Here is a 12,231-nt window from a genome sequence, read left to right on the forward strand (position 1 = left end):
CCACAGCACTCACATGTATGCTCGCCCTCTGTCAACAATCATATATTCTAATCCATAGCATTCTTCTAAAATATTTCCTGTGTTTAGGAACTGTATTTTTTCACCTATCTGTAATATATCTCTGAGTTCCACTTCCAGTTTCTTCAAAGGAAAATGCCTCTGAAAAGTTGACTTTAAGATCATTTCCACAGTGTTTTCTGCAGTTGTTAAAGTCTCAGTTTTTCACGGCTCAATGTCATCTCCTAGGAAGTTTCTACTCTGCTCTGAACCAATCTTATCATCTAATTAACTTTACGATGTTGCCACGTTGACCACATGATCTTTTGGCACAGTTCTGTAGCTGTCTTTTAATCTAGAACAAAACAGAATAGAATAGAATCCCCTCCTATATCTGACCTTTATCTGCATATTTATTAGTTTAATCTCACACTGGTAAGACTTTTGCTTTGTCTTGATTTTAACCTAGCCTTTAATTTAATTTTTGTTTAAGGTTTACATTAAAACAGGACTTTGGTGAGCATGTGATGTCAAGACACCTTCTTTCTACCCAGAAGACAATGACATTGTGACACTGAGGAGGAGAGTGTGTTTTTCAAGACCAGCAGACAAAATGAAAGCTTGTTACCTACATGTAGTGTATAGATCAATAGAGCAGGAGGGTTGGGGGATGGGGGGTAAGGAATGGCAGGTGTGATGCTTAAAATCACTACAGCAGAGCAGAGATCTATTCCATCTAGCGTGGATGTTTAATGCTGGGCCCCCAGGAATCACTTTATTTATCCTTGGATGATTCTAACTCCCTCTTTTTCCTCAACACCTCCCCAGCCCTGCTGAGAAACATGGTTCCAGGAGACACAGTTATTCTGTGGCAAAATGGCATCACTGATGAAATGTGAGTAACACAGAAACTTACAATAATGGTGATACTGTCACTGCTTTTGACTGAGGTCTATCTCCTTTGAAAAGTACTTATGAAAAAATTTTAAAGTATTTAAATTTTATCTTATTATTATTTAAAACTGGGGTTAAGGGAAAAAACTGCTATGATCAACTTGATATATTCCTATTATTTCTACGGTAGACGAGAGACGATTTTCAATAAATCAAACCTTTCAAACATTACTATTCCACATCTCTCCAAATATTTCCAAAATCTTGCTAGGTAGTCACATAAATAAACTGAATTGTGAAAAACCATCGACTATTTTCTCTCTCCTAGCATCCAGCTATCAGCAATCTTTCTAACAAGTGTACTATTATCCAAACTCACTGATCTTCTCAGGTGAAAGGAGAAGAGGGCAGGGAAATGCATGTCTCAATTTTTGAGTCCCATAAGTCTAGATTTTTAAGGCAGCTTTAAACTTACGTAGCAGCACAGCCTAATTACTACTGATACTTCACTACAGGGCCCAAAGTGGGATTCAGAAATCCTATTTGTACAGTTCAACTTCCTCTTTTTTCTCTTTTCTAAATTTATAGTCGTAAGAAAATGTCCCCAACTGCTAAGATATAAATATAAAAAAACAGTTTAACACAGGTAAATGTGACTGACAAATTAAAAGAGGTGGCAGTGATGGGACAGTGCATATTACACACCTGGCTGGGATATGTGTCAAGAGGAGAGGAGCACTTAATTTTGGAGGAAGTGCCATTATGTACGGAATGTGACTGTGTGCACTGCTGAGGTAGCAGGGCTTAGATCACACGCTCACAAGTCTTGATTGTCCAAAAAAGCCTCTGTTCCCATCTCTAACGTGGAGCTGGAATGGTTAGTATAATTCAATTTTTTCACTGCAATCCACAATCTGATTGATTGGCAGGTCACACTGGCACTCCTACCTGAGGTATTTTAGCGCTAATGATTGGTTCCTGTAAGACTATTCTATAACAGAACACAGGAAGAGCAGTTCAAAAAACACAGCTGTGGAAGGAAAACAATCATACAAAAAGCCCGCTAAGGGGCCCACCAGCCTTTTCTTTCCTTTGGATGCAAGCATGCTTTTCACAGGAGGTGAATTAGGAGCAGTTTGTTATCCCATTTAAAAAGTGAATTAGGGTGAACTATGCCTTTTCTATTGATCAGAAAGGAAGAGGGAGTGGTGGATACATAATCTAGCCGCCACACTCCCAGATCCTATCACGGTAGGTCTCTTTACAAACTAGGAACACAATTGCTAGATCAGTTCTCCAGAGAGGAAAGTGCCATAAAAGAAACAGAAAGAAAATGGCTAGCAGGAATCACTGTCTAAGGATGGAACAGTGAAAGGGATTACAAAAACCTTGCAAAATTAATAGCCTAAATTAATTTTACTTAAGCAAAAACAGCAATTTAAAATCTTCTCCCTCGTGTCTTCTCTTCAAGCTCCGATTTGGTGCACTTTTTATGCTAAACTCTCTATTCCTTCTGTTTCTAATATGCCTTTCAGAGGAAGAACTAAATGTATACTGACAGATTTCCACAGATGGGAAAGTTTAAGGAGAGAAGCAGAACAAACTCAAGGCAAAATAATAGCTTTTTGTTGTTTGTGTGTTTCTGAAGAAGTATCCTTTGCTCCCTCACATGTGGAATAGAGAACACACAGGTTTAAAAGCAACTTATATTAGGCCTAACTCAGTAGTTACCTCATAATGTATTCTTGCTTTTCATGTTTAGGCGTGGATATTATTTCAGCACTAGTGACCAACTTTTTTCTCTAAATAACTCTGCTTTAAGATAGGAATTAAGAAATAATAACATTACTCTTAATTACTTTCATTAACAAGGGGACACTGGTCCAAAAAAATTACTTTAGCAAGAAACACTCAATTACTTGTGTTTAGCTCAGTAAGGTAATCCAGTTAGTAGAGTTAAAAAAAAAAAAAAAACAAGAGTATTTCATTAACAGGTACAGAAAAATCATGTCTCAATAAAATCTTACATTGTAAAGTAAGGAAATGAGAGAACTATTTAAAAAAATTGCTTGGCTGACTTAACAAGGTTGAAGTGGACAACTCTTTTTTTCTGAGACGGAGTCTAGCTCTGTTTCCCAGGCTGGAGTGCAGTGGTGCAGTCTCGGCTCACTGCAACCTCTGCCTCCACGGTTCAAGTGATTCTCCTGCCTTGGTCCAAGCAGCTGAAACTACAAGTATATGCCACCACACCTGGCTAATTTTTGTATTTTTAGTAGAGATGGGGTTTTACCATGTTGGCCAGGCTGGTCTAGAACTCCTGACCTCAACTGCCTGCCTCGGCCGCCCAAATTGCTGGGATTACACACGTGAGCCACCATGCCTGGCCAAAGTAGGCAAGTCTTAATAAAATATAAACAGGTTGTATTTAAGAAAAAAAATCTCCAAATAAGAAAGATATTAGAGGAAAAAACTTGATTTAAGAAATAATTCAAATGGAAAATCTTGCTCTAATAGACCAGATTTCAAGAAAACAAGTTAAATAACATAAAGATGAGTTTCATGAGAATATGGACACTAATGTACATGGGAGAATGTACATGCTAACATTGTATGTAAGTATGTGTACTTAGAAATGTATAATCTGGTATAAAAGCAGGATAGATTCCGCAGTTCTCAAGCTTCACTGTGAATGTAGGAAAAAAGGTATCTTTCATTACTTGTTGAAAATATTTTGAGGAAAGAGGTGGATTTTAATTAAAGTACAAAGAGAGGTAATGAAATACGGATTAGCTGGTTTTTAGGCCTGACTGTATTAATAATTTACGTAATTCTGGGTAAGCCTCTGAGAAATATATCTATACATGAAGCTTGGACCAAATCATGGCTAAGGTTCCCTCAAGGAGTTATTAAATTAAGGCATACCTTTATAGGCCTACACTAAGTAGTATGGGTAAGTCACCTGTACCTCGAAGAACTGTATTATTCCATCTCTACTTCCTGCAAAACACAAAACCTCTGAGTGCATTCTGCAAGTGCATTAACTTTTTTAGGTTGCTTGAGAATCAACTGGTAGACTGTGAAAACAGTTCACTAAAAAGGTTCTCTTACTGATTTTGGAAAGTAAGGGTGGAGAAAGCATTTCTAGACAATTTTAATCCATCCCCACAGAATCATTTCATGCTGACAAGTTTTTCTTACAAAAATTCTCTCCTGATGACTTGAGTGATTAGATCAAGCTTGCATTCAGAAAAAGTCCATCTGAAGAGGTCATAATAAAAGACTTTAAAACTCAAAAACTTCGACTTTGTCAATTACTTTGTCCACATTTCAAATAACGTGACAATCATGGAACTTTAGTGATAGCTAGACAGTTTAAATAATGGGTTATATATTAATATTGCTAGTAGAATCAGCAAATCTATGATAGTCAAATGGCTGTAAGAAGAGTCTGGGTTGCTGATTATGCTACTCATCTCCCCCAGTGGCTCTTAAGAACTAAATGTCTGGCGTTTTCTCATTACTACACACTCTTCGCTGGCATCGGTTCCTTATTTCACTATCATAAGGACATGTTCTCTCCAAGTATGTAAAAGAGGAAAATGTACAGATCAGAAAGCTTATTAACCTCTACATAAATCAAAGCTCTAATGATCTAAAGAGGGATGTGAAATGAGAAGAAAAGCAGAAAAAGGAAAGAGCTGGTTTAAGGCTAAGCTAGTCCTGTTATTTTTGTATGCAAATGACACGACAATAATAAAAGACTTTAAACCTGCTGATCATCTCACAAGTAAATTAATGATCCACAGAACATCTGTGGGGTATAGGGAAGGGAAAAGAATATGTCCAGTAGACTGACACTAGCAATGATCAGGAAACCCAAAGGCTTAGTTTTTGCACCCAGGGGCAAGCGCAGTGGCAGAGAAGCATGCTTGCATTCTTAAATATATAAATATTTATATATATATATCCACAAGGAAAAAGAAAATAAAAATTAAATAAATTAAAAGGAAAAAAAAACAAACCAAACCAAAGAAACAGAAAAAAAAGGCTGGCTTGTCAGGGGATGGGGTCGAGAAGGCCCCAGTGTGTGTACTTACATAGAGGTCAGCACCGTAAAATCCGTCCTGGTAAACCACACTGCAGAAAATCCACACAAAAACAAAAACAAAAAAAACAAAAGAACAGAAACACATTCCGGTTATTGAGGACGGCAGCATGCACATGCGCTCTACACAGGCAGGTGATGTATGAATACATAACCCGGGCTTGGGGCCTCAGCAAGTTGGTGAGAAAAATGTGAAAATGCACACAAATGTTACACAGCTCCAGGACATGCGAGGAGAGGGAAAGCTGTGCAAAACTGGAATATGCAATCTGGATATTCGGTAATTAAAGTAAGACTAACATAGTAAAAAACATTCCTAAAAGAACCTATTATACCTATCTAAAATCTGCTGGCTTGGAAACAACTTTTTGTATGTGGAGTATTTTTTTTTTTTTTTTTTTAAAAAGCTTGCCCTAGGAGGAAGTTTCCTTTTAAAGAGCTTACAAAGTAGGGTAGGGATGAAGAAGGGTTTAACATGAAAAAACTGAACCCAAAGAATTCTACTAGAACAGGGCCTGTATGCAAAGTATGTTTTAAAATTATGTTTAAGTATTTTGTTTTCAGTATTGTAATAATATGTAAATGTTTTTCTGATATCCATACATCACCTGCTTTTTACCCTGCACATTAGACATGCGATAAGATTTGGCTGATCACACAAGCATGCAAAGTATTATTATTCAGCATTTTAAGAACCAATGCAACACCTCAGAAAAACAAGTCAATCAATTCTGACCAAAGTAAACAGAGAAATGTAATTAAAAAAAAAACACAACCAAAAATACCCACAATGCATTGCTTTCACAAGCAGAGATAATGAGCTAAAGGTTAAGGTGATTGGTCCAAGGTCCAAGAATTGAAAGGTGCAGTGGGGATCCCAGATAGTAACAATATAATCCAGAGTGGGAAGGAGTAACTGGAAGATTTTAAGGGTTCTTTTTTGACTATAAGAGTATTCATGGAATTCTGAAAAATACAATTGATAACTGAAGTTCTGGGCTTGACCAAAGATCATCCTATCTTATTTAAAAGAATAAAACTGAGAAGGTAGCTGGTTAAGAATAGAAGGGTTTATTTTCCTGTTTAGATAATGAATTTGTAGCAAACAGACAATCCATGGCTTTTAAAAAAAAAAAAAAAAAAAACCTAAGCAACACTATATTCTTAACATAGATTTCCAAACTTTTGAGGTATTTTTGTGCACACAGACTTTCCCCAAAACATTATTTTGGGAACAAAAGACATGGAAGAGCAGTAGAGACAAAAGAGAAAACTTTCTTCTTCATATTTGTTAAGTCAAGATCAGGTTGTTCTAATTTAGATAATCTGTTTATTGATTGTTAACTAAACAAGCCGGAAATTTTCACCACTACCTTCTGTGTTACAATAAACAAGCTGGCAAGTAAAGTCATCAAATCATGTTTTTAACTTGAATATGAAATAACTTGTTTCTTATAGGTAACTAGAATGTTTCTTAATTCTATTTCCAATGACATTTGGTTATATTTACAGGATAGTGTGGTCACATTTTGGAACGCCCCAAATACGCTATGCCCTTGTATCACACAACAGGCAAATCAGACTCATCTCTGATGTTTATTTTGCTAAGTCCCTTCCGTTTTCATAGTCTGATATTAGAAAGTAATATGCCTCCTAATTGCATTTTAGTGAAAAAAAGACTTGCTCAAAATGAGAAGGCTGATAAAATGGAAAGCATTGAGACCAAGTGGTGATTAATTACACTTCAAAGATCTTAGTAAGGGGATATAGGCAAAGATTTACAAACATGCCTTCTATAAAGAAGTGCTGGCATTAAAAACACGAATATATTTACCCTAAGTCAAATCACTTACTGGGAATATTCATCTAAATTCTAGAAGAATTCCAATATTCCCTGTATCAAATGCCACAAGGAGGCTAGAACATAATGATTAATGACGAAATTAGTTTACTAAGCTGAAAAGCAATTCTGGCCATTCCCATGAAATACTGGACTTATTCCTTGCCATCTTCCATGTAAACAGGTGCTTTAGTTAATAAAAAGAAAACATGGGAAATTAGTGTTCAATGTAATGCACAGAAGTTGACATGATTAGACATAAAGATAAAATGTCTTTGAGTAAATATATATCTGACACAGACTTGGTAGAGAATGGGTTCTCAAGTTTGGCCAATATACTGAAATGACTATATTGAACAGGACTTAATTCAACCACTTTATAAAGTAATTCAGCAATGCTGCAAAATAAAGAAGTCCCATGTTTCTGGTGAGTAGACTCTCTTTGCAAATATGACAACAAACTCTCTTGGATTACAATGGAAGACATTTCACAAACAATTTTCCTAGCGTGTAAAGCTTCCAAAAGTTCGGTTTAATGTTTCATTTGAATATTTCTTAATAAAATAATAACTGCATATTCACTTCTTTAAAGAGATGTCAGAGGTTGAAGGTCAAAGGTCAAGTTGAGAGAAAAAAGGATTAAAATAAAAGTAACTAATGGCATAAGATGGAGATGATGGAATGCATGTGATTTAAATGTCTACAAACTCCATACAGAAGTAAATTTCTGAAGCAGTTCCCTTCCAGTGTCTTTTGGAGCCTGCCTACTTCAACATACTGTGTCTAATAAAAATGTTTTAACTCTGTGGAACAGAGAATTCTAATGGTACATCCATTTGGTCTATTAATCAATGAATGAATGCTAAATTAGTACATCTCAAGGCTAAGCCAATTTTGCTGTCAGAAAAGGACATACAAAGGAGGCTCCTTCCCTTTATATTTTAACTAAGTAGCAGCCAATAAACTTCTCTGCTGCTACTTATTCCTCCACAAGAATACCAAAAAAAAAAAAAAAATCTGTCATAGGCAGAGAAAAGATAGAGAGAAATGTCGCATCTGTGATGAGGAAGTCCTTGGTACAACTGACTTCTGAAAGACCACTCTTCATAAAAATTTGCATTTTAGGCTGACACTGAGAAACCACTAAAAACAAAACCTGCCATCTTCACTCCTTTTCCCCATTCAGTAACAAAGGATTTATTTGTTGCTATGGAATCATTCCACTGCATGAGACACCCTCCATAAAAAAATCAAATGGTGAAGGATGCTCAGCTACAGTCGTCGTTTTACCATCATTCAGAAGCCAACTGCAGTTTAACTCTTCCTACTTCTCCCTCTCTCCCTTGATTCAATTGGACTTGGTTCATCTTAGAATTAACCTCTTTTAATCCGTTTCCTACAAAGAAAGCAAATCCATTGTGGGTAACTAGTTCTGCTGCTCACCACCCGGGCAGTGAAACCAAAGGGGAGGACATATGTGACAGCCTCCGCCCCAACATGGGGTGGTGATAAGGGGGTGAACACAGCAGATGCAGGCTTGTACTACAATCTCGAGCTCCTCTTTTGGTTCTCTGCAGTAATGTTAATCCATATTCGTGCGCTGTTGAGTGAACTTCATGCCAACACACTGCTAGTAAACACAAGACGGTTCTGGCTACTGTCTTAAGCCATTAACATGAGGGCTTAAGGTGGCCAAAATGAAGACTTATATAATGAATTGACATTTTGTTACATTCTGATGATGGTATATTTTGGTTCCTGTCATCAAATCTGTTAATTTGCAAATATTCACTAAATGTCTACTATGTAACACGGCAACATCCCAGAAGTTATGAGAGGGCCATGGTATTCTTTTTTGGTTCAACTGTTTATTTTAGAAACATACTGATTTTGGAATCTAACGCTTACCCTGGATAGGCGGGGATGGCTGTTGGAGGCACCGCTCGGACTGCACCATATACTGTCCGCCCTCTGCCCCTCAAATGGGCTCCTCTGAAAGCGGCTGCCGTGGTGGCTGCAGTAGGGTAAGGGAAGCCAGGAACTAAAGGGAGACCCAAAATACGACAGAAATTTCAACTTGCATTCCTATTGAATACAGGTATACAGTCACAACTTTCTATGAACCAATTATAGAAAAGATGAAAAGATATGAACCACATCTTTCTTGAAAAGGTGGCATGCATTAAATAAACTCCTACCCTGGGTCTCTCAGTGGGCAAGAAATGGAAAGAGAGACCCAACGTGCAAAAGCAAAAGATTCCATGCCTCATTCATCACAAATCTTGAGTGAGCATTCCCCGTTCTTCTCAATTTCGGCTTTACAAGGCAAGTGAGAAACAGGTCAAGAAGCTCTGGGAATGACTGCCATAACAAGAGACTTTTAATTACTGTGGGCAGTCTAAATCAGATTGACATAAACTCTTCAACCGGTCAGTTATTATTAACCTTGCTTCCAAATGTTAGTATGTGCACATAATAATTATTACTAAAAAAGAACATTATTTTTGTATTTTTACATGGTAACAACCTCCAAAGCACACAATAGTCTTTAGACATTTCATTTCATTAGTCAATTTCATTCTTTTATCTAAAACATTTTAATCCACAAATGTAAGGTGAGGGAAACCACTCCTCCCCTGTCCTTTAAAGAGGCAGACAATTTCTAAGAGCCTATTTTAAGTGTGCCGTCCTCTGGAAAGCATGCAGAGACACTGATTCCATGTCCACTGAATCCTGTTTTATTATACCTCTTGCTGGAGTAAAATGGCTCAGGTCAAAATGACTTCAGAGAGATCATGAGAGCTGAGAATAATCAATAATACTGGAGGTATTTCTAAGTGATCCTCTGCTGGAGAACCTGTGGCTGATGCAGAGGAAATGTATAATATACTCTACACAGAATTGCTTCTTCTGTTTTCTTTATCATCAAGTACAGACTAAAATATTCTTCATATGCCCTTACCCCCTCTACCTATTGCAACTGTTTTTGCTTTGTGGCAATCTTAATATTTGGTCAGGAAAATTCTAGCACAGGTTAAGCAGGACAGGGCACTGGGATAGTATTTAATATTCCTCTCAAGAAATTTTCATTTCAGTTATGTATTGTACTAGGAAAAAAGCAAACGAACAAACAAAAAAACCAGCACATGACGGTTCATTCACAACACTCAAAATCCATGCCAGACCAACATAGGCTACTTACTGATTAAAGGAATGTAAGTGTTGATACCCCCTCTTCCTGATAGGGGCACTGCTGCATCATTGCCTAGAGATACATCTGCTTGAAAGCTGGATGCTGATTGCATTAAAAAAAAATTTAAAAACGCAAAAAGATTAAAAAAGGAATAGCAAATTGAAAAACAACAGATGCTATTACAACCAAATAGCACAAATGGAAACATTAACTTAAATACTACCTGCATATAACTCCGGACCATATACAGCTCCAACTACTGGGCTTAATTTCCAACCTGAAACACACAAAAAGGAAAGTGAGCATTTAAGACTACTTGAGGAAAGGAATGATCAATGCATGGCAAGCTGGCTTCAGCCATGGCTGGGGTTGCCTATTACCAACTTCTCTTTAGATTTCCAGCTTGGGGTTTATATGAGAGAGTAACAATAGTAGAACTAGCACACAGTGAAGAGATAATGAGGGGCTGGGTGTGGGGGCTTGGCAGGAGTCATGATGTTGGGAGGGAGGACCATGGAGAGGGAATGAGAGGAGAAAAAATAAATATAAATAAATCCTAGAGTTTGGTACAGTGTTCTCACAGAATTACCCCAGATTACCTATTCTTCATTCAGAAAAAAGAAAGAAGACAGACTATATGTTACTCTGTACCACACTGTGATGCACTTTCCTAACCCTGTTGATTACTCTAGTTGTTTAATAAAGGTATCCTTGGGGGGAACTAAAATTTAACGTAGAGCTTTGACTCCATGTTCAATTATACAATGCTGGTATCCCGGGTAAACTGAAATTCACTTTCACTGAGATTTACTATTGAGATTTTATTGGCATTCACCAACTAAAAAATGAAAGACAGGAAATAATAAAATTCGAGGTACGTTCTCAATTTCTATGCATGTTTTCTGAGGTTTTAATGTTGATAATCACCTTTAAGTTAATCAGACTTTTTAGTTAGAAAAACACCAGAATGCTGTGGAACGTTAGCTTAAATATTTATAAATATTAAGAGTTTCCAAATAACATTATGTTTAATGTCAACTTTATTTCTTCTTTCCCTTTTTTATATTTATAGGAATATGGCAAGTATTTTTAAAAAATAAATAATATATTACTGCCTACTGAGAGTGAATAAAGGTAGAATTCCACATGAAAACTTTAATAACTATTAATTGAATTTTACATATAATAAGCAAAAATATTCTATATTATTTTTCTGACTCATTTGTTTTCTTTTATAAGTCCCTAGCATTGTGCCACGCTACTAGTCTATAAATACACAAATGAAAGGAAAAAAAGGCCAGAATTGGCCTTCTCTCTCTCTCTCTCTTTTTTTTTCAGAGACAGAGTCTTGCTCTGTTGCCCAGACTAGAATGTGCTGGCACAATTTCAGCTCACCACAACCTCTGCCTCCTGGGTTCAAGTGATTCTTGTGCCTCAGTCTCCCGAGTAGCTGGGACTACAGGCATGCGCCACCATGCTCAGCTAGTTTTTACTTTTAGAAGAGATGGGGTTTCACCATGTTGGCCAGGATGGTCTCAAACTCCTGACCTCAGGTGATCCACCCACCTCGGCCTCCCAAAGTGCTGGGGATTACAGGCGTGAGCCACTGTGCCTAGCCAGAATTGGCCTTTTCATTAGAATTATTGACAGTACCAGATTTAAATGACTATAAGCAAAGACATTACTCAAGTGAAAACTCATTCAGTCTGATCCAATCCAATTTCCTATTCATCATTTTATGTGCTCATAAAATGCAATGTCTTTTCAATATTCTACATAAAATTTTGGCAAAATCTAGGTTCAAATCCTACTTGAATTGTAAGAGCGAATATTCTGCAATATCAAATTACACTAATACTGTGCAACATTCCTGCACAAATTAAGAGATTCCAACCAACCCAAATGAGACTGCTCACTGAGAATTCATTAGGAGGAACCCAGCACATTCTTCTCAGGACTTTTAACACAGTAGCAGCAGCAGGTTTCTTGACTACTAGGCCTGAATGCTAATTTAGAATAATATTTTAAAAAATAACTTTTCTTTCCTACCAATGGCACTATTTCCTGAGCATTCACTTTAAATCCACAGAATTGGGTGGCACTGTGGCTCAAGCCTGTAATCCCAGCACTTTGGGAGCCTGAGGCAGGCAGATCACTTGAGTCTAGGAGTTTGAGACCAGCCTGGCCAACATGGCAAAACAT

The 12,231-nt window shown here is 37.1% G+C and overlaps 1 protein-coding gene and 1 long non-coding RNA gene across 35 annotated transcripts in view; one reads left to right on the top strand and one right to left on the bottom strand.

Annotated features, from left to right (window-relative positions):
- Nucleotides 1-12,231, top strand: part of LOC135271239 (uncharacterized) — a 73,842-nt gene that overhangs the window by 42,820 nt on the left and 18,791 nt on the right. Inside the window, exon 2 of the long non-coding RNA XR_010339352.1 lies at nucleotides 826-892. This is a non-coding gene — a long non-coding RNA (uncharacterized LOC135271239). The remainder of the gene's footprint in view (nucleotides 1-825; nucleotides 893-12,231) is intronic.
- Nucleotides 1-12,231, bottom strand: part of RBFOX2 (RNA binding fox-1 homolog 2) — a 290,265-nt gene that overhangs the window by 12,338 nt on the left and 265,696 nt on the right. For 12 of the 34 annotated variants that reach the window (XM_064367974.1, XM_064367966.1, XM_064367965.1 and 9 more), the window contains 4 exons: nucleotides 10,253-10,306; nucleotides 10,039-10,131; nucleotides 8,745-8,877; nucleotides 4,989-5,028 (listed from right to left, as the gene is read on the bottom strand). In XM_064367974.1, the coding sequence (XP_064224044.1) occupies nucleotides 4,989-5,028; nucleotides 8,745-8,877; nucleotides 10,039-10,131; nucleotides 10,253-10,306 (320 nt within the window). Of the gene's footprint in view, nucleotides 1-1,839; nucleotides 1,883-4,988; nucleotides 5,029-8,744; nucleotides 8,888-10,036; nucleotides 10,132-10,252; nucleotides 10,307-12,231 lie in introns of all 34 variants that reach the window. The other 22 variants (XM_064367964.1, XM_064367988.1, XM_064367956.1 and 19 more) reach the window with 6 other exon arrangements.

This window comes from Aotus nancymaae, unplaced genomic scaffold (assembly GCF_030222135.1).
Source record: "Aotus nancymaae isolate 86718 unplaced genomic scaffold, 86718_ANA_hifiasm-v0.15.2.pri h1tg000076l, whole genome shotgun sequence".
Lineage (NCBI taxonomy): Eukaryota > Metazoa > Chordata > Mammalia > Primates > Aotidae > Aotus > Aotus nancymaae.